At 30.0% G+C, this 19,741-nt stretch overlaps 1 protein-coding gene and 1 long non-coding RNA gene across 2 annotated transcripts; both read right to left on the reverse strand.

Moving 5' to 3' along the window:
* Positions 1 to 2,812: 2,812 nt before the first annotated feature.
* On the reverse strand, positions 2,813 to 8,971 carry LOC111042492. Its single transcript, XR_002605442.1, has 3 exons — positions 6,246 to 8,971; positions 3,864 to 4,070; positions 2,813 to 3,337 (listed from the first exon to the last, which is right to left on the reverse strand). It is a non-coding gene; the product is annotated as an uncharacterized LOC111042492 (long non-coding RNA).
* Positions 8,972 to 14,845: 5,874 nt separating this feature from the next.
* Positions 14,846 to 18,793, reverse strand: LOC111042366 (putative uncharacterized zinc finger protein 814). Its single transcript, XM_022326959.1, has 3 exons — positions 18,727 to 18,793; positions 16,003 to 16,182; positions 14,846 to 15,072 (listed from the first exon to the last, which is right to left on the reverse strand). The coding sequence occupies exons 1-3, from the start codon at positions 18,791 to 18,793 to the stop codon at positions 14,846 to 14,848; spliced, it is 474 nt and encodes a 157-aa protein (XP_022182651.1).
* Positions 18,794 to 19,741: the final 948 nt, after the last annotated feature.

Consider the following 19,741-nt stretch of genomic DNA (forward strand, 5'->3'; position numbering starts at 1 on the left):
AATAAGAATTATATGCGGCCATGCGGGACATGATCGGTCGACGAGGAAGAAAATGCAAAATGGTATAAGATAAGTTGTTTTTTATGGTTTCTGGCGATTTAATTTTAAATAATATGTTTTGAGTAAAATAAAATGTATTTTTAGATGTGTTAAAATTGTTATCAGATAAAGTTATAATTATAAAAGTTAATATTTGATTTTCATGTTGTAATAAAATATTTTCGTTTTTAAAAGCTTAAAACACTGAGAGTCAACACTACCTCTCCCAAGCATTAGGTTTCTTAATCATATACATATATACCGAACACTACAGGACCGTATTAGCACGTGGGTAATAAAGCCTGTGACTAGGGCAGGGATGGCAAACCCTTTGAACACTGCGTGCCCAAAATTAGTAATAACATTTTTTTTTTTTAGAGCGTGCCATGAAAAAAATATTAAAAATATTATATACTATAACTTGATTGTATAGGTAATTAATGTATTAGTATAAAAAGGTTAGTTTAGGTTATTATAGGTCCTATAATATTTCGCGGAAGTAATGCGAAAGTAGTCCCCACGGCGCCGTCGGTTCAAAACTGAAAAAAAAAAGGTCCTATAATATTATATAATATAAATTAGTAAAAATTTTCGCGTGCCTACAAAATCTTTTCGCGTGTCACCTCGGGAACGCGTGCCATGGATTTGCGGATTTGCCATCCCTGGCCTAGGGCCTACGATACTACGATAGTGTTAGTCCGGGCCTGGTCTTACCTGACTCGTACCTAGCTGTGTGCCTGTGTCTGGGTTCGGTGTAAAAGTTTTAGGTTATACAAATTAATTACTCAAAATACTCTAATTAAAATAATAAAACACTGATTATTGCTCATCATAAGGGGACGATTCAATTTAAATATTTGATTAGATAACGATATGCGTAGGAATTAGGTACTTATTTTCAGGATAATAAACATTAAGAAACTAGTATATTGAGATTTTCTTTCCAAAAGTTATAAAAACAAACATAAACAATTAAGTAAAAAAACGTATTTAATTATGACATGCATTAATAACATTATGGACAAAACCTAAATGTTCTTTCAATTTTGCATTATGTGCAAATTGTTTATTGCAAATAAGACATTTAAATTTTGGCTGTACTCCACATTCATATTTAAGATGCCGCCAAAGTGAGCATTTATTTTTGTATGATCTTCCACAATAGTTGGGGCATACAGATCTTGATTCAATTTTGCCTGAAAAAAAATAGTAATTAAAACTTTTTTTGTGTAGGCACTTTTATTAGAACTGAGCAGTTTTCACAATGACAGCTGGACCTCCAAATTAAATTAATGTTACCTACTTTTAAAGAAAATAGTTTATTAGCAATGTAGGTTTTACAAAGAACACACAATATTCTTTATTATATTCTTAATAAACATGAAAATGTACACAAAATATTATTGTACAGGTGTAAAATTAAAGAAACAAAAATCAAAACTTATTATTCTAGGATTTTGGGAAGATGTGAAAAGTGCTTACCAATAGGTAAATATAGCTAATAATGAAATCGATAGATAACACTTATAAATTAATTTTGGTTAGGACGATAATTTAAAAATATTTGTTACTTTAATATTATAATATATATATATTTTTTAATTTTAATTTTATTTAATAAGCGTAATAATGATTAACTTACCACGGAAGTCATTTTGATATAATTAATAATATAGTATAAATAATATAATATAATATAGTATGTTAATAATGATTTAATAATCTTTGAACCATGATCATCGAGATATACAAATTACATTAATCATGCTAAAACAAAAAATTATGCAGTGATGTACACACACAAGAGATAAGTAGGGTGTGTTCAAGGGTGAAAAATTTAGTTCTAAAAGAGGTGCTCTAAAATATGTTTAAAAAAGAAGAGAAGTTTTATATTGATAGTATAGATCTAAGATTTCGATTGGGTTCAGTATAATATAGTAACACCTATAGTAGGCACTAAGAGGGACCTCGTACAAAAATTTGTATCAATATCATACTTGTGAAATTGTTGTTTTAATTAATCTAACCTAACAATGGTAAATGATATTGCAGTTTGAATTATAACATTTATTTTTTTTTTATGGTCAAAATTTAAAAAAAAATTAACCATACAATTTTAGTGGTCCTCCGTGTACAAATCACAAGAGGGCCCCTTTGGAATTTTTTGACTAAACAACTGTTAAATCCGCCACTGAGTACATAACAATATTGTTGTACAATTAATTCTACACATCGTCCTTAATCTTAATATTTGACAAGATAATGTTGAATATGCACAGGAATTACATTTTAGGATAATAATGTATAAGAAAACCAATACATTGAGAATTTTTTTTTTAATTGTACTTGCTTTTAATAGTAAAAAATGAAATGTATAAAAATGAATTATGAAAAAACCTTATGAGTTAAACCTAAATGTTTCTTCAACTGTGTCATGTATGCAAATCTTTTGGTGCAAATATAACATATAAATTTTGGTTGTACCCCACATTCATATTTAAGATGTTGATTAACAGAGCCTTTATTCTTGTATGATCTTCCGCATTTGTTAGGACATAAAAATCTTGATTCCATTTTTTCTGAAAAAAATTAATTATTACTACCCGCTTTAGATTTTATCAAAACATCACATTTTTGTATAGGTATTTCATATTGGGTTTTTTTGTTGGTGGTTTAGTAATTTATAGGTTTATAAATTGTTTTGATTATCTCTTGATAATTGTAGGTACAAAATACAATATCACCTAAGAAATGAAAATTTTAAATAATTATATTGAACATTTTGTTTGGCCAAAAATTCCAATATATATATTTACGCTAAAATATGTTTAAAAAATATGAAATACTTAGTTCACCATCAAATTCAAGCAGAACCACTTAAACACTGATTATGATTACTGAAGCTGGTAGGTTAAGCAACAATAATTACATAACAATTGTCAATAACTAACAGAATAAGATATAATTTTATTGATACAATTGAATACATTAATTAAAATATAAAATATATAGTATTAAAGTATTTAAAATAGGTAACTATTAAGTATTTTTAAAGTGAAAGTAGAATATTATTCAATATATAAATGTCAAAAGCTGTTGTTATTTATCCCAAAATGTCTGTGAATCAGTATCACATGTCTCTTCATCGATTGTTTATCAGTAAATCTTTTGTAGCAAATAAAACATTTAAATTTTGGTTGTACTCCACATTCAAATTTAAGATGTCGACCAATCGAGCATTTATTTTTGTATGATCTTCCACAGGAGTTAGGGCAAAAAATTCTCAATTTTTTTTGTTCTGAAAAAATGTTATTAATTTTAGGTATTTATTAGATTAAAATAATTTATTAGCATAGCCGTGATATATTATGTACTAGCATATTAGTTTATTATGTATCATAAATTTGTAAACATAATAATATAAAATGAGTATTGCATTTAAAATAAATTTTTGAAACAAGAACACATTATAGTTAAGGCGGCCATTTAAGGATAGTTAAAGCCATCAATGTAATATGATGATGATTTATAACTAATAGGTATATGAGGTTAGAAAAAATAAATAGGTACTACTATATCATAGGTAGATTTATACCTATAACAATAGATATAAACCATAATCATGTATTATATTTTTATACATATTTACATAGCTATAGGTTATCTATATTAAATCCATTATGATTAGGAACTTGAGCTCGCCTAAATAGAATTCTGTAAAATTCTATTAGCATTTTCAATAATTCACAATTACATATTTAATTTAAAAATATCAATACATATAGATTATACTATTATAGACGCTGTTATATTCTGCTGCAGACCTGTTATATTTTATTCTGGAAAATGTTTATGAACCAGTATTGAATGTCTTTTCATAGATTGTTTGTTAGTGAATTGTCTGAAGCAAACCGGACATTCAAACATCGTTTCCATTTTACAATTGTATTTAAGATGTCGAACAACCGATACTTTATCTTTGTATGATTTTCCGCATAAATTGGGGCAAGCAAACCTTGGTTTCATTGATTCTGAAAAATAATAACTTTAATTTACATTTTTTGAAATATAATAATTAAAAACGATATAATTTATGGTCAAATTTTTATACAGATAAAAGCTTCCCGAGCTGCAGAAGTACATTGCTACTGTACGAAGCTAATAATAAAAACAAAACAAAATAGGTATCTTACTAATTATTTGATCATAGTTTTAAAATTGTACGTAATCTGTAAATACTATCCTGAATATTAATATTACATTCTAGTATTCTACAAAGATTTTTTGAGATTGTGAGATACAGCCGCATGGTAAACTGCAATTATATAAACGTTTCCAATAACATAGTCTTATAACTATCATTATATTGAATATCCAATTATTATATAAAAATGTAGATGCTGTTGTAGCCTATACACCAAAATGGTTCTTATTTTTTTATTGTAGAATATATTTATGAATAAGCTTCAAATATATATTTAATGACGACCGTTTAAATGCCTTTTTTATTTCGCAATTGTAATAAAAATGTCGGTGAACCAATATCTATATTTGTACAAATATCCGCAGAACTTGGGGCAGCCATTGAGCCATGTTTGTTAGGTTGATTAACGTATCTTAAACTTACATTTATTTTATATTACAAAAATTCATAATAGAATAAAAATATAGATTAATGAATATAAATAGATATTTATCAGGGCTGGAGGAAGAGCTCTCCGAGTAATTTAGTTGATAGTTTCTTTTAAATGGTCGTGGTTAATAAATGGTTTATCATTTTTAAGTATTATTTAAATGGAATATATTTTTAAACTCATAGCTCATATTACAGTGACGCACAACACCTATGAAATATATGGTTCAAATAGTTAAATCAATAGCCACCCACCTACCTGTACATCAATTAAACATTGATAACATATATTATTTAAAATTTTGAACTCTACCAAAGCCGATCGCTACGCTCGCAAATAACTTATTCAATCACAAAAATACCTTTAAAATCTGTCTTTCAAGTGTTTTAATCTAAACACACTTTTTAGTTAATTATTTAATAAGATGCATTGATGTACTAATAATCTAACTTTGGGGTACATTATTTTCAAAAATTGCAAAACAAAAATTATATAATTTTTTTATATAGTTTTAATAACACATCAATATACAATATACAAAAGTACAATAATACTTTATACAGGTTAAAAAATAATTTATGGATGTGTATTACATTAAATATTTTTTTAAAACAGTGCTAAATTCAGAAAAATATTTTATGACATGTTCGTTATTGATATTTACATCAGATTCACAAGATATGAACATCAAATCTTCCAAGCGCTCTTGGGATATTGTAGTTCTCAACCTGTTTTTAATAATTTTTAGTTTTGAAAATGTTCTTTCCGGTGTCGTACTTGATACTGGTAATGTACTCGCAATATGCAACGCATCATACAAGCACGGAAAAACCATTTTCAAGCCAGATTTATGACAAACTTAGAATAAATGAAGTAGTGTTCCCAAATTTTGTAAATGTTGCTTATTATCAACTATTGTTTCCCCTGCTTCTTCTCCAGAATTGTCTTCACCTTCATTGTCTCCACTATTTTCACTTTCATCATTTTCTACATGTAAATAAGTTTTGTGAAAACCTACCGATTCTTCAAATTCAAAAAATGAGTTTGAGTATTGGATGTATTCCTTTTTTAAATCAGAGCTATTGATAAATTTACAATAAACTTTACAAAATGTATCAAAGGCATCTTTGGGTAATGAACAATTATCTTTTTTTGTTTGACGGAGACGAAAATTTGAAAAAAGCGAAATATCTCTTAGTAAATGTTGTCCTGTTGAATGAAATCTTTCTTCAATTGCAATAATAGCAGCATCAATTATTGAAAAATATGTATTAACCTTAAAGTCTAATTTAGGATCAGTGATAACATGATCAGGATATGAGCCTCATATTATGGTTGATGATAAATTATAAATTTATAAATATGCAGAATAAATAAAGAAAAATATACAAATATTTATGGTAATTGTTTAATAATTATTATTCCGTTAAAAATAATATCATTTGATATTTATTCCTGGATATACACGGAATTAATGAAGACAAATAGATTGGTAGCCGGTAGCTAGATACATTAAAATATATATACTCTTGTATTAATTATTGTTGGTTGGAAAAAAGCTGATTTCGTTACCTTGGAAACACGTCCCATACGTCATCGTAAAGGGGTGAGATTTTCGTCTTTCAGCTACACCAAGGAACATTCAATTTTGGACCATTCGTTCTAGCCCACTCCCACTTGTCTCTTTCTCGAAGTTGCGATAAGTAGGTATTCACTACTACATCGTTTCCACGAGTTTTGAGAGTATTGAGATACTCGGCGCCATTTATTCAGACGGTTGATTGGCACAGTTGACTCGTCGATTTCTGGTATAGCGGTTAGAGAATCTCCTATAAGGAAGTTGCAAGGACCTAGAGGAATCAAATCATTTGAATCTGACGAAATAGGAATTAAAGGTTGACTATTTAAACAGGCTACGGCATATGTAAGTATAGTTAATAAGTTGGATGAGCATCACCCAGTACGTGACGCAATAAATACTTCATGGATTTTATTCCGGCTTTCCACAAACCTCCAAAATGGGGAGCGATAGTATAAATTTCCATTCAACGCCTAGAGTTGATCAATTTCAGCAGTTTTACTTTAATGATCATCTCATTGCAATAATTCGTATAGTTCTTTTAACTGAGGATTCGTGACTACAAAATTCGTTGCATTACCAGAATACATTACTAGACTTCTACAGCGTTGGTCAAAAAGTCGATTAAGCATGAGTAGAAAGGCGTCGGTACTTAACTCGCTCATTACTTCCAAATGTACTGCACGCGTAGAGAAACAAATAAATAAACAAACGCAAGCTTTTATAATTGGAGAGTTTTTTCGTGGTCCCGATTTTAATGAAAAAGGACCGGCATAGTCGATGCCACATTTCAGAAAAGCGTGACCGGTTTCAACTCCGCCTTTAGGTAGGGTGGTAGATCACCTATTATAGGCTTTAGGATTATTGAGCGTTGTTTAAAACAGATAACGCATTTGCAAATTACTCACCACGTTTCGTGTGACATTTCGTCCATTTATAGACCTATACCTTTCACGCATAGACGCTAAAACATCTTGAGGACCACCGTGCATCTGATCTTTTTGCTCTTCACGTATTAAATTTTGAGTAAAAATACTTTTAGCTGGTAACACTGCAGGATGGCGTTTAAAAGTGCAGCGTATTTCAGTATTCCATCTACAAGAATTATATCAAGATATGGTATTAATCCATAAAGTGGGCTCTTTTAAATAGTTTCTTTTCTTTTTTTGCTTACGACCTAAACAGTTTGACCTCAAAAGCATACAATATGCCACAATTCGAGACATCTTTTTTATGGACGAATATCTGTAAACAATCAAATCATTTTCGGATGTAGTTACACCACTGACACTCAATTTTTTTCTTCCGGCATATCCACGAGATCGTTTGATGTCTCTTCCTGTTGGATAACCGGCCAAAGTTCTTCATTTTAAATTAACCACTCGGGATCATGCCACCAAAGAGTATAGCGGAATAATTCGGTAAGACAGCACTCACGCGATATAATGTCCGCAGGATTTTTACTGCCTCTCACATGAAACCATTCAGTTAACGAGGTCTTTTCTTGAATCTCGCCAACCCGATGTGAATCAAAGGTTTTCCATTTTTATTGAAGTAGACTTTATCCAACATAAGGTCGAGGACCGTTTTCGGAAATAAATTTCGTCGGTAGATTTCCCGTTATCTTCTTTACCATTAAACCTTAAACTGGTATGTTTAATTCGTAACCGTTCACCCAAGATTTTATTTTAACCCCGCCGCAGATGTGATATTTTGTTTTAGCCTAAAACTGTGCTTGCCTTACTATATGACCCGTTTTCTTTTGTCGTAAACTTAAACTATTTACTAATTCAGTCGATATAAAATAATTGATTGTCCCATAATCCAATAACACAGGTGCGAACGGGGACTTACCGCACGTATTGATAACGCGTACGACAGCTGTGGCTAACTATACGCGCTCGTAATTACTATTCGCGTGAGCGGTCGTTGAACTCGTCACGTCTATGACCGGTTCGTGTCTATTTTTCATTTTCACCGTTTCTGAGTCCTTTCCACTGTACCTTCCGAATCTGAGACTTTTTACGGCTGTAGATGTTACAATGTGTTATGGGGTTTGGAACATTTGAAACAAAATCTCGAAAAACATTTTCACTCATATTTATGTAAACATATTTTACATAATTTTAGACATGCAATTTTCTCAATAAGACCGCTTATCAGCAGTGCGATGAATGTTGGACACTTACAAGTTCTGTGTTCCAAGTTGTTGTTGACACAAAATTTGATTAGTGTTTTCGACCGCCTTGTCCGCCTTTTGTGATATTATTTGTTCTCCATTGTTGTTTTCCTTTACCTGCTGCCGGCGGCAACGCCTTAATATTTATATCTCGAGAAGATTCGACCGATTCTAATATCCAAAATCGTTCCTCAATAAACCCTTGTTAATTCCCGAATCAATGGTATTTTATACTTAACCACCTGTATTTCCCAATATTTACGAGTTTCGTAGTCCAACTTCGCACACACGATATGTCGATATGCAATAGTAATGGGTGGGGGCAGTTTTCCGAAAAATGATAAGGAAGTTGATATCATGACTTATACCCACAGAATACAGATATGTAAAAATACTAGATAGACGACTCCCTATTCCTACAATGTAAAAATTATGAAGCCTACAAAATGGCCGAGATTTTCTTATCTAAGAGGTGAATGTTTACAAAATTTATATTATGATAAAATGATAAACCATACTAATGTTATGGCGGAAAAGAAAACTACTAAAAATGTATTAATAATACATCGTACACATTTAGATTAAAATTATAAATATAATTATAATCTTAAATTCTATTATTATTTTAATTAATTAATAATAGCAATAACAATATTATTTATTGTAACAAATGAGAAATACAATGTAGATAAACATGTTAAATAAAAAAGTTTTAAGCTTATCCAATACACACATGCTTGAATTCGGTTGATCTGAGTAAAATTAAATTTGGTTTTATTAAGAATGATTTTGATTAATAAATTTTTAGTTGAGTTACCCACGCTAAAATGTAATCGCTATAACCTATAAGTATAAATCAATTATGTAATACCGCCAAGACCTAAATAAATAATTATAATACCTAACTTATTAAGGATATATACTTAAAGATTGATGTATTATACAAATTTTTATTATCATACATTCATACCAATCTTTTAAAAGATGATGCACAATGATTAGCTCTCTTAAATAAGTAGGTCTATAATTAATACATTTTAGATTTTTATTGTAATGTGCCATAAGTAGTTTATTCTTTTAATAAAATGGTTTATTTTTGCTGTGCGTGGCAGTGCAACAGTAAAAGAGTTGCAAATTATGGTATCCATTTGTTTCATCATTTGTTTAAATAAAATGTCATTATCTTTTGATTTTTAGTTTTCCTTTATTAAATAAAGAAATAACAAAAAAGTGGATAGATGCAGTACAAATAAAAGGATTTGTTCTTACAAAATATAGCAGGGTATGCAGTAAACATTTCACTCACTTAGATTTTAAAAATATTAAAATATATTTACTTCATTATACCTAAACTAGGAAATAGTATTTCAAAAATTATAAAGTTATAAAAATCATGAACTTAGAAAGTCTGATATTCATATGATAAATAATAAATTGATAATATTGATATCCTATATCAGTGTTGTGAAAATGTAAACATTTGCCTCTTAGATGAGAGAATTTTGGCCATTTTGTGGGCTTCAAAATCATTTCCAAGTCGGCTATCTAGTATTTTTTATATATCTGTGCTTATACCATAATATACCAACGAGCCATCAGCGACTCCAAACTTGAAATTAATTACAGTGATGCCCACGTGGCCACTCGCTCGCTGCACTGCGTTTGGACTAAAAAAAAACGAATAATATCCCTCGACTTGATATGCAATACCACCTCAAGTTGGTCACAGAGTAACCATCACTACTTTTATCATTTTCGGACAAGTGCGTATCCATAGATACATGGATAGGACATTAGGGGGGTTGGCGTGTGCCTCAAATGAATACACGTTACCGCAATGGTTATGTCCGGTAACCTCAATGGTTTATTTTGATAAGTGATTACGCCAAAACATAGAACAATGGCCAAAATTAATAAAAACATTTTATTATCAATTGATATTTCATAAGCATAATCTATATGAAAACATATTTTTACCAGAACCACTACAATAACCACAAGTAACCACTGTGGTAACATATATTCTCTTCGGGCACAGTATACCGTGTGTCTAAGGCTTAGATCATATACACTGGATAGAGCTATGGTTTAAAATCTTGAAGCATAGCTGTTCGTGCCCGAAGTCATCACTGCGCATGAGCAAAGTATATGATCTAAGCATTCAGTACCTAATCGTCCTTATCACTATAACACATTATTGTTCCTTCCCCGTCCCGCGCGATCTATTTCATTTCTCACGCATGCGCAGTAAGTACTTCGGGCATGAACAGGTCTGCTTCAAACACGGACTGCGCGTGATATACGCTATAGCACTATCCAGTGTATATGATCTAAGGTCTAAGGTATAGGGTCATAGGGATGTCCTATCCATGTATATATTATCTATGTGCGTATCACTCTAAAAAAATTACAGATGTATAGTACAGAGACAGTGTTGGTGCCATACTTATAGAATATAGACAAATAATAAATTGCGTTGTTGCAAAGAGTAATAAGAATATAGAGATGGCAATTGTCTATCAGCCCATATGCTGTATTGATGCTACTTTCACCGCCATGTGTGTTTATTACCAAATACATATAAAGCTAGATGGTACAGCATTCTATTTATTATTTTAGATAACAATAGTACTTTTTATATCCAATGGCGATACTTAATAAGTAAAAAAATATTAAATAATATTTATTGTAATATAATAATATTACCAGACACCAGTCCGTGGCGGCTCGTGCTATGAAGCACAGGAGCACATACACTATCTACATTTTTTAAGAATATTGAATTTCTACACCAATAATTTTATTACTGTAATAATTAATTATTTTTGCTTTTAATAATTATTAACGAGTCACTAATGTGGTGCTTCGGAAATGAGTATTTCGCCTATACAAATGTTAATTTTTTTTAAGCAGGTGGTATTTTTATTTGGAGTTAAGTTTTTTTTAAGTTTTCTACAGTTCAAAATGAGATCGGACCTCGGCGGCCGAGTTGTGCGCATGGGCGTGGCTTTGTTCCGTGGCAGCGCCCGACATGCCGCTGTAGTGGGGACGGCGTCTGATCGCCGCGGAACGAAAACTGGTCGTCGCCGAGGTTTGATCTCATTTTGAACAGAGTATAGAACTATTCCATAATTATTTTTCTGTTAATAGTCACATTGCATCGTGTCTGTTTGCTACTCAAATTAATTAAACATTGTCACTTCTATATTATTCTTATTACTCTATGCGTCGCCTACACCGAACACGGATAAATAAGTTTTGAAGGGCTAAGCAGTAAGCCCCACCCCCGGGTTTCCATCAGATTGACATACGTTATTCATTATTTATAATTACTAGCCATTATTTAGCAGGAATAAATTCTTAAATAATTTATCAAATTTATAGCCCCGTAAGTTTAATACATCGTTTATTACAATTTTATAAGATAATATACACGGGTTATGAACTTATGGGTATTAAATATAGAAACATACACATAAATATAATTGATAGTTGTCTTATATTTATTATTGTTAAATTAAATATAATATCACTTTTAATGTTTGTTAAAGTACAATTTATTATTATAACTAGGTAGGTAATTGAATATAGGACATACGAGATTAACGCAAAAATAGTTTAATAAACGATTTTGTGTACAACATGTGGCGTCTTTCAAAAGCCGTCAAAAACATAATATGTCAGAGTCAGAATGTGCCACCCAGCTACGTAAGCTAGGGACAAAAAACCAAATATTTTAATTATTCAAAATTAGTTTGTATAAATTTACATTAATATTTTATTTTATTTCTACTTCAAAATATGAAAAATAGGGAAATTATAATGATGGATTTGTTTTATTTTATGAGTTTAGTAAGAATTTTTAATTTTTTTGCAAATACAGTCCTATATTATTTTAGAAGTTCTTAATGATATCATAAATTGCCATTGTAATTAAGTACTATTTAACAATGTTAGGTAACTACCATCTAACTAAAGTTAAAATAAATGAGTAATGATAAATATAATATTATTATGATAAATAATATTGGTCATGTTTTTGAATCACATGTTTTTTCATTGATTCTTTTAATGCAAATTTTTTGTAGCAAATTGTACATTCAAACATTGGTTCTACTCCACATTTGTACTTAAGGTGTCTACCGACTGATCTTTTTATTCTGTATGATTTCCCACAATTATTGGGACAAATAAATCTTAATTGTTTTGTGTCTGAATCTGAAAAAATAATAACATTTGTCTGAATTTGTATTCTCTCATACTGAAATATATCTTATTAATAACTATATTTTATAATGTTATTTTTACAAATCTTGACCAAGTTTAATCCAGGGTAAGCAGAACCTGTTATTTGTTTCATGATTTGAATTGCATTTTAAGAGTTTGTCATACATGTGTTGTATATAATTAACAAACATACCTACAACAGAACCAATGTTATGTTGTTAGCCTTAATATCAGAGTGAATAAACTTATTATAAAACTTGAAGTCTTTTACAAAAGTTTTTTACGGTACCTATTCAAATTTATAAGTGAGTCAAGAACACTACCTATCACATTTCAATTTATTCTACATCCAAAAACTAAACTTGCTTAAAAATTAAAATACCGTAAAAGTAAAAACTTCATATGCGAACATAGATAATGATCACAACTATTAAGTTGATAACAGATTAATCCACTGCAATAGAAAAAACTAACAATACAAAATTGGTTCTGCTGAACGCAAATTTGATATGTTTTATGTTGTACATGTATAACATAAAGACAACACACACGTGTGTACATTCCCTTAGTACTCACAATTTAAGTAATACTAAACGTAGATAACAATATAATTCTTTGAATCATTATAATTTTATGTATAGATCTTCATCCCAGATCATTCTTATTTTTCGGCCTCAAAAACCTGACAAAAATCATATGCATACCCTGGGCCAAATAATATAAAAAAAACTCCCTAAATAAAAATACAGTAAAAAAAGCCTGGGAAAAAAATCACTTACATCTCATTTAGTTATTACACAAAATACCATAAGTGAAAATAGTTCCAGGTGCAATTTTAGGTAAAGTATATAAATACACAATTTTTTACCTTAGATAGGCAGGTACTATATTTTTAATATAATATTGTCTATTTTCCTATTTTATATTTTTATTTTTATTTCATATGGTTTTCAAACATTTTTAATAATATTATATACAATTACATAAACATATTATATGACTAATAAAAACCAATGTTTAGTGTACTCATCTATTTTTATTAAATTATATTATATTAAGGTACAAACATGAATAGTTATATTAAAATTATTTAAAGCATGAATACATTATGTTGAAAACAGTGTTACATAAATATTAATTAATAAATAATATCAATCAATCTGATAATATTTATAGTAGTTATAAATTAGGAATTTATAGAGAATAATCATTAAATGTTTAGTGTTTGTTGGTATGTGGCTATTTACTGTATTTTTATTTTTGGGATTTTTTCCCTTTAATCAAAAATACAAATTATAATATTGATCACAAAAACAACATAAAAGTAATTAACATAATAGTTCTTGGATACTTTTAAAGTATTAAGTACACATCACATAATTTAACCAAATCACAAGCATTATTATACAATTAAACAAATATAAACCTAGATATCTTGTTGTGTGAAAAAAGTGTATAAAACAGTATACCTAATGAAAATGAACTTTTCATGATAATATTTTAGCTTAATAACTCTATACCACATTGGCATATTCTCATGAAAATGTTAACTAGAAACAACAAAATATAAAACAGATTTGTGAATAATCACAGACATCTAAATACAAAAACATATGGGAAAAAGGAAAGATTCTATAATTTTTAAATTAAAAAAAAAAATACATATAAAAGTAATAAATGTCAACAAAAATTATAATTTATTTATAAATATTATTATGTCAACAGAAGATGCTGAGAATATTATTTTAATGTTTAACATAGATGTATGTATTAAACCCGCGTATAAAGGGTGCTTAACATATTTGTTAATATACACATAAACTAATGTTATATTTTTTTTTTTATTAAATAGTGTGAATTGAATAAATGATAAATATGAAAACAATTATGTATTAAGATACAGCAAAGATTTTAATGTATACATACTTAAAACTGGAGTTACAAATAATTATTTCTGAACAAGTTTACATCGCTTAATAAATATCTATTAAATAAAAGTATTGACATTTTTAAATCAAAGCATATAGTTACTATTGCAAAAAAAAAAAAACTATTTTACCTGCTCAGAATCTAAAAATAAAGACAATTAACTTTTTAATAGTAATAAATAGCGTGCTTGGCGAGAAACGCATATAGCATATTTAAAAAATCATCCTGTATTATCTAACCAAAGGCCAAAATTATTTTTCATGTATTTGCAATTACTTTGTGAACACATATTACATGATTTTTCAAGTGATCTTTTCTTCCAAATGTTCGATAACAAATATTACATATAAATCGTTTGTAACCACATTCATGTTTCAAGTGATGTACTAATCTGGGCTTATGTGAATATCTTCGGCAACAATTTGGACATATAAACTTATATGGAATGGATACATTTGATTGACTTCTGTATTCAGATTGAAGACCTAAATGTTAAACAATTTATTAAAAATTTACATATAAGAACGCAACTATATTAAATAATAATAAAAATAATAGAGCGCTGACCGTGTTCATAAGGCATTGGAAAGATAATATTATAATTATGATATTATAAAAAAAGGAAATTTACCTACATAGGTATGTTGCATAAATATATGTCTAAATTATATTTATTCTGTGTAAATGACGTGCTGGTGATAAAAGATAAGTACCTATTGAAAAGGCAGGGGTAAAATGATTATTGATACATATCATGTGAACTACTTTAATACAAATTATAAAAATAAAGTGATAAATATGTAGGTAATAATAAGGATTATGATTGTAATTAAGATATTAATAATTTCAGAAAATAGAATCTGACACCCGATACACCCTTACCTCCTAGTAATATTGTGTATTTATTAACCAATTGTATGTTGTACATTGAAAACTGAGATTAATTTCTTTTTGATTTTATTCTGTTTAATACCTTACAGTGTAAAATTATTTCCATTATGCAGTATATTAAATACAAAACAATAATATCTAATGACATTACAACTAACTGTTTTTTTTCCGTGGGTAACTAGGTTGCAAAAGTAAATATATGATGGTATTTTAAATATTTTATTAAATTGTAAACATATTCTGCAACATTGTTAAATTAATGCCTAAAAAACACGCTAGGAAATATTAATAAAAATAAACATAACATATGCCAATTTCACAAATAAATTTGCATTTATTTACTTAAAATAATATACATTTGAAAAATTACGCTGTAAATTAATTGCGGTGGTTGATTTGTGGTTATTTAAGTGGTTATAGGTATTTAGGTCTATGTATACAATAATATGGTAGAATTTATAGGTTTAAATGGTTCAACATAACAATCAATCACACAGTACCACACAAATAACTATGAACAATACCAAGATGACTTTTTAAAGAGCCTTTTTGGCTAAACTTCTTATGGCATAACCAACATTCAAATTGCTTGCGACCACCACATTCATAATTCACATGATTGAAGTAACTACCTTTGGACTTGAAGATTTTATTACATGATTTATTTGGGCACGTGTAACTCCCAGTTGTTTTTGATTTAGACCCTGAAAAGAGATATTGAAATTAATAAAAATAAGTGTTTACATTTATTTGAATATTTTAACATTAGGTAGTTATAAATAAAAAGCTGATATTATAATATAAACTGATTTTTCATTCACAATTTTTATGTTGTGTTAAATAAAATATGCATACTTTATTTACATAGATATAAGTTTAAAAAAATATGCTTAAAAATACTAGAGTTTATTATGCAGGGATATATTATGGTCAACGATACAAATTATTTTATTATTTATTCTTACAATATTATACATTTTTATTTATATTCACGACTCGTGGGTCAGGACCCCAGTGTAGACACTCCCCAGACTACACCAATTACACGAGACTTAATGCATCCCTCCTTCCCGAAACACATGAAAAAAAAGTACTCACAACGTGAAACACACAATCAAACGAAAGAAAATAACATAGAAAAACTAATGTCCTCATTTTAACCAAAATTTAGTTACTAATTAACCCGCTAATCCAATTGCTTACCATAGTAATCAATAAATTAATTTCAAATGATGAATACTAATCTCCCCAACACTAAATCTTTAAAAATTATACTATGGAATGCAAACGGTTTAAAACAAAACGAACCAGAATTACTACACCTTTTAATCTAAAGTAAAATAGACATCGCACTAATAACGGAAACTCACTACACTTCTAATACTAATCACTTTTTCTCTGGGTTCCAAGTATACAGACCACCCTGACGGAATCCGCCATTTAGTTTCAAACCAAATCCAACACTATCCACTTCAAAGCCTCCAACTGCCGACAAAACAAGCAACACATATCCAAATCGTACTAAATCATATTAAAACTACACTATCCTCAGTTTACTGTCCTCCTCTACCGGCAATAACGCCCTCTCAAATCGAAAATTTCTTTAAGTCACTTGGGCGCTCGTTTATCGCCGGTGGTAATTTCAACGCCAAGAACACACAATGGGGTAGCAGATTGACAAACTCTAGAAGGAGATTATTTCTTGACAACATCCAAAAACTAGGCTGCTCTTCTATATCTCCAAACGGTCCAACCTACAGGCATACTCACCTAAATCGTCAGCCTTACATACTAGACTTCTTTCTCACCTCAATTTTAAAACACATGAGACATAAAATTCAAAATAGTTGCGAAATTTCATCAGATCACACTCCGGTCATTCTTGAAATAAACGGTTCAATAACCTGCAAACCTCCCCGACGCTTAATCGCAAAAGGTCCTGTCAATTGGGAAAAATTATCTACCATCTTAAAAAATAACACAAACTTAAAAATCTCTCTAAAAAACACCAGCGAAATTGAAATAGCATCCCAAGACTTTGTCAACTCAATAAAAGCAGCGATTTAAAACTCATTTTATATTCCTAATGACCTAATCCAAACAAACCACCAAATTCAAATCAATACGATTTACCTCTCAACATAAAAACCCTAATTATCGAAAAGCGCCCTGCACGCTCACGTTGGCAACACACTAGACTATCATCCGACAAAAAAAGATACAATCATCTGTCCAATACCATAAAAACAAAAATTCGGATACACAAATCCGAGTTATTCAAACACAAATACGAGTCCTAATGTTCTAAAGATGGATCCTTCTGGAGAACCACCAAAAATATTTAAAAAATAAAAGATCAACATTCCATTTAAAAAAAGCAGACGGCACCTTAGTCTTCTCGGACATTGACAAAGCCAACACTTTTGGTAAACACCTATCCGAAATATTTACTCCTCATCAGGATATAACTCCTGAACCAAGTCACTTAAACCAAATTACAAACTTCCTAACTAGCCCGCTACCAATGTCACTCAATACCAAACACACATCTCCCAACGAAATAAAAAACTTAATACAAAAGTTAAAAATCAAAACATCTCCGGGACATGACCAAATAACAAATAAAATACTTCAACATCTTCCTAAAAAGTCAATAATTCTTCTCACATACATTTTTAATTCTATGTTGAGAATGTCCTACTTTCCGTTAATCTGGAAACTATCTGTAATTATCCTTATACATAAACCCAACAAACCAAAAAATGAACCCTCCTCATACAGACCAATTAGCCTTTTACCAGTATTAGGGAAATTATTTGAAAAAGTGATGCTTAAACGAATTAGACCTATTCCCAAGTTCCACAAAATTATACCAAATACCCAATTTGATTTCAGAGAAAACCATTCCACAATACCCATCAGATACACCGAATTGTTGACGAAATAGCCTCGTCATTTGAAATCAAAAACTTCTGCCCGGGAGTATTCGTAGAAGTATCACAAGCGTTCGACCGTGTCTGGCACACCGGATTACCTTTAAGCTAAAAAGGTTCCTCCCGACTCCACTCTACTTGTTGATAAAATCATATCTACAAAACCGCTCATTTATCGTCCGCCAAGGAGACTCCCTCTCATCACAATTACAAATCTTAGCAGGAGTACCTCAAGGAAGTGATTTATCACCAGATCTCTACAACATTAACACAGCTGACATTCCCAACTCCGAAAACACACTGATAGCCACTTACGCCGACGACACGGCAATCCTTTCCCCATTCCGATTCCACAACAGCATACCAAAACCTTCAAATTCATCTTGATAACATTTCAAAATGGTCCACCAAATGGAGAATAAAAATCAATACAGATAATCCTTTCACATTCCTTTTATTTAAAGAAAAGCGGTTCTTCCTACAATCTATTTTCAAAACAATCCAATCTAAACCCAATACTTAGGTATAATTTTAGTCAAGCGTCTAACTTGGGGCCCACACCTCAAAATTAAAAGAAAGACTCTTAACACCAGACTTCACCTTTTACGGCCTATCCTCAAATCCAAACTCTCTATTGACAACAATATACAAATCAATGTTAAAACCTATCTGGGCCTACGGTGTCCAAAATTTGGGGATGTGCCAAGCCTTCCCAAATACGGACTATACAAGCTTTCCAGTCTATTTCCCTTCGCTTAATAACATCTGTGCCATGGTACGTCTTAAACCTCTCACTACATAAGGATCTTAAAATTGAAAGTCTCTAAAACAGCTAAAAACTACTACAACAATTTACACGCCAAAACAGCTAACCACACAAATTCATTGATTTCCAACTTGGCCAATGAGTTCATGCCTAATAAGTAATAACCCCCTACGTCGACTAAAAAGACACTGGTATCGCGATCTCCTGAATCCTGAACTGCACTAATTTAAAAAAAAAAATAAAACTCTCTCCCCCAAGCTAGAGAGTATCCACACTGGTGGGCCTCCCACCTCACACCATTCATGTTGTTCCTTTATTATATAATCAAATTTACTTATTGTGTGTATATAAATATTACAGATTGTAAATATTCTATTTTATCTAATAATAATAATAATAATAAAAAAAATATTCACGAATATACACAGAAAATAATTGTACCTATATTATGTGTACATACATTATACAATTGCAAACATTGACACAGTGTGTTAACAGCAGTGACATGAGTATTTAGATCAGGAAGGCATTGAAAAAATAAGTAAATAAGGCATAATGACAAAA

Source organism: Myzus persicae, unplaced genomic scaffold (assembly GCF_001856785.1).
Source record: "Myzus persicae strain clone G006 unplaced genomic scaffold, MPER_G0061.0, whole genome shotgun sequence".
NCBI lineage: Eukaryota > Metazoa > Arthropoda > Insecta > Hemiptera > Aphididae > Myzus > Myzus persicae.

Coding starts and splice junctions, on each gene's coding strand:
- LOC111042366 (XM_022326959.1), bottom strand. CDS start 18,793: ATGAATTTGAAGGTTTTGGTATGCTGTTGTGGAATCGGAATGGGGAAA. Junction 16,183..18,726: donor AGGATTGCCGTGTCGTCGGC/GTAAGTGGCTAT, acceptor ATCTCTTTTCAG/GGTCTAAATCAAAAACAACT. Junction 15,073..16,002: donor CTCTTTAAAAAGTCATCTTG/GTATTGTTCATA, acceptor TTTAACATTTAG/GTCTTCAATCTGAATACAGA.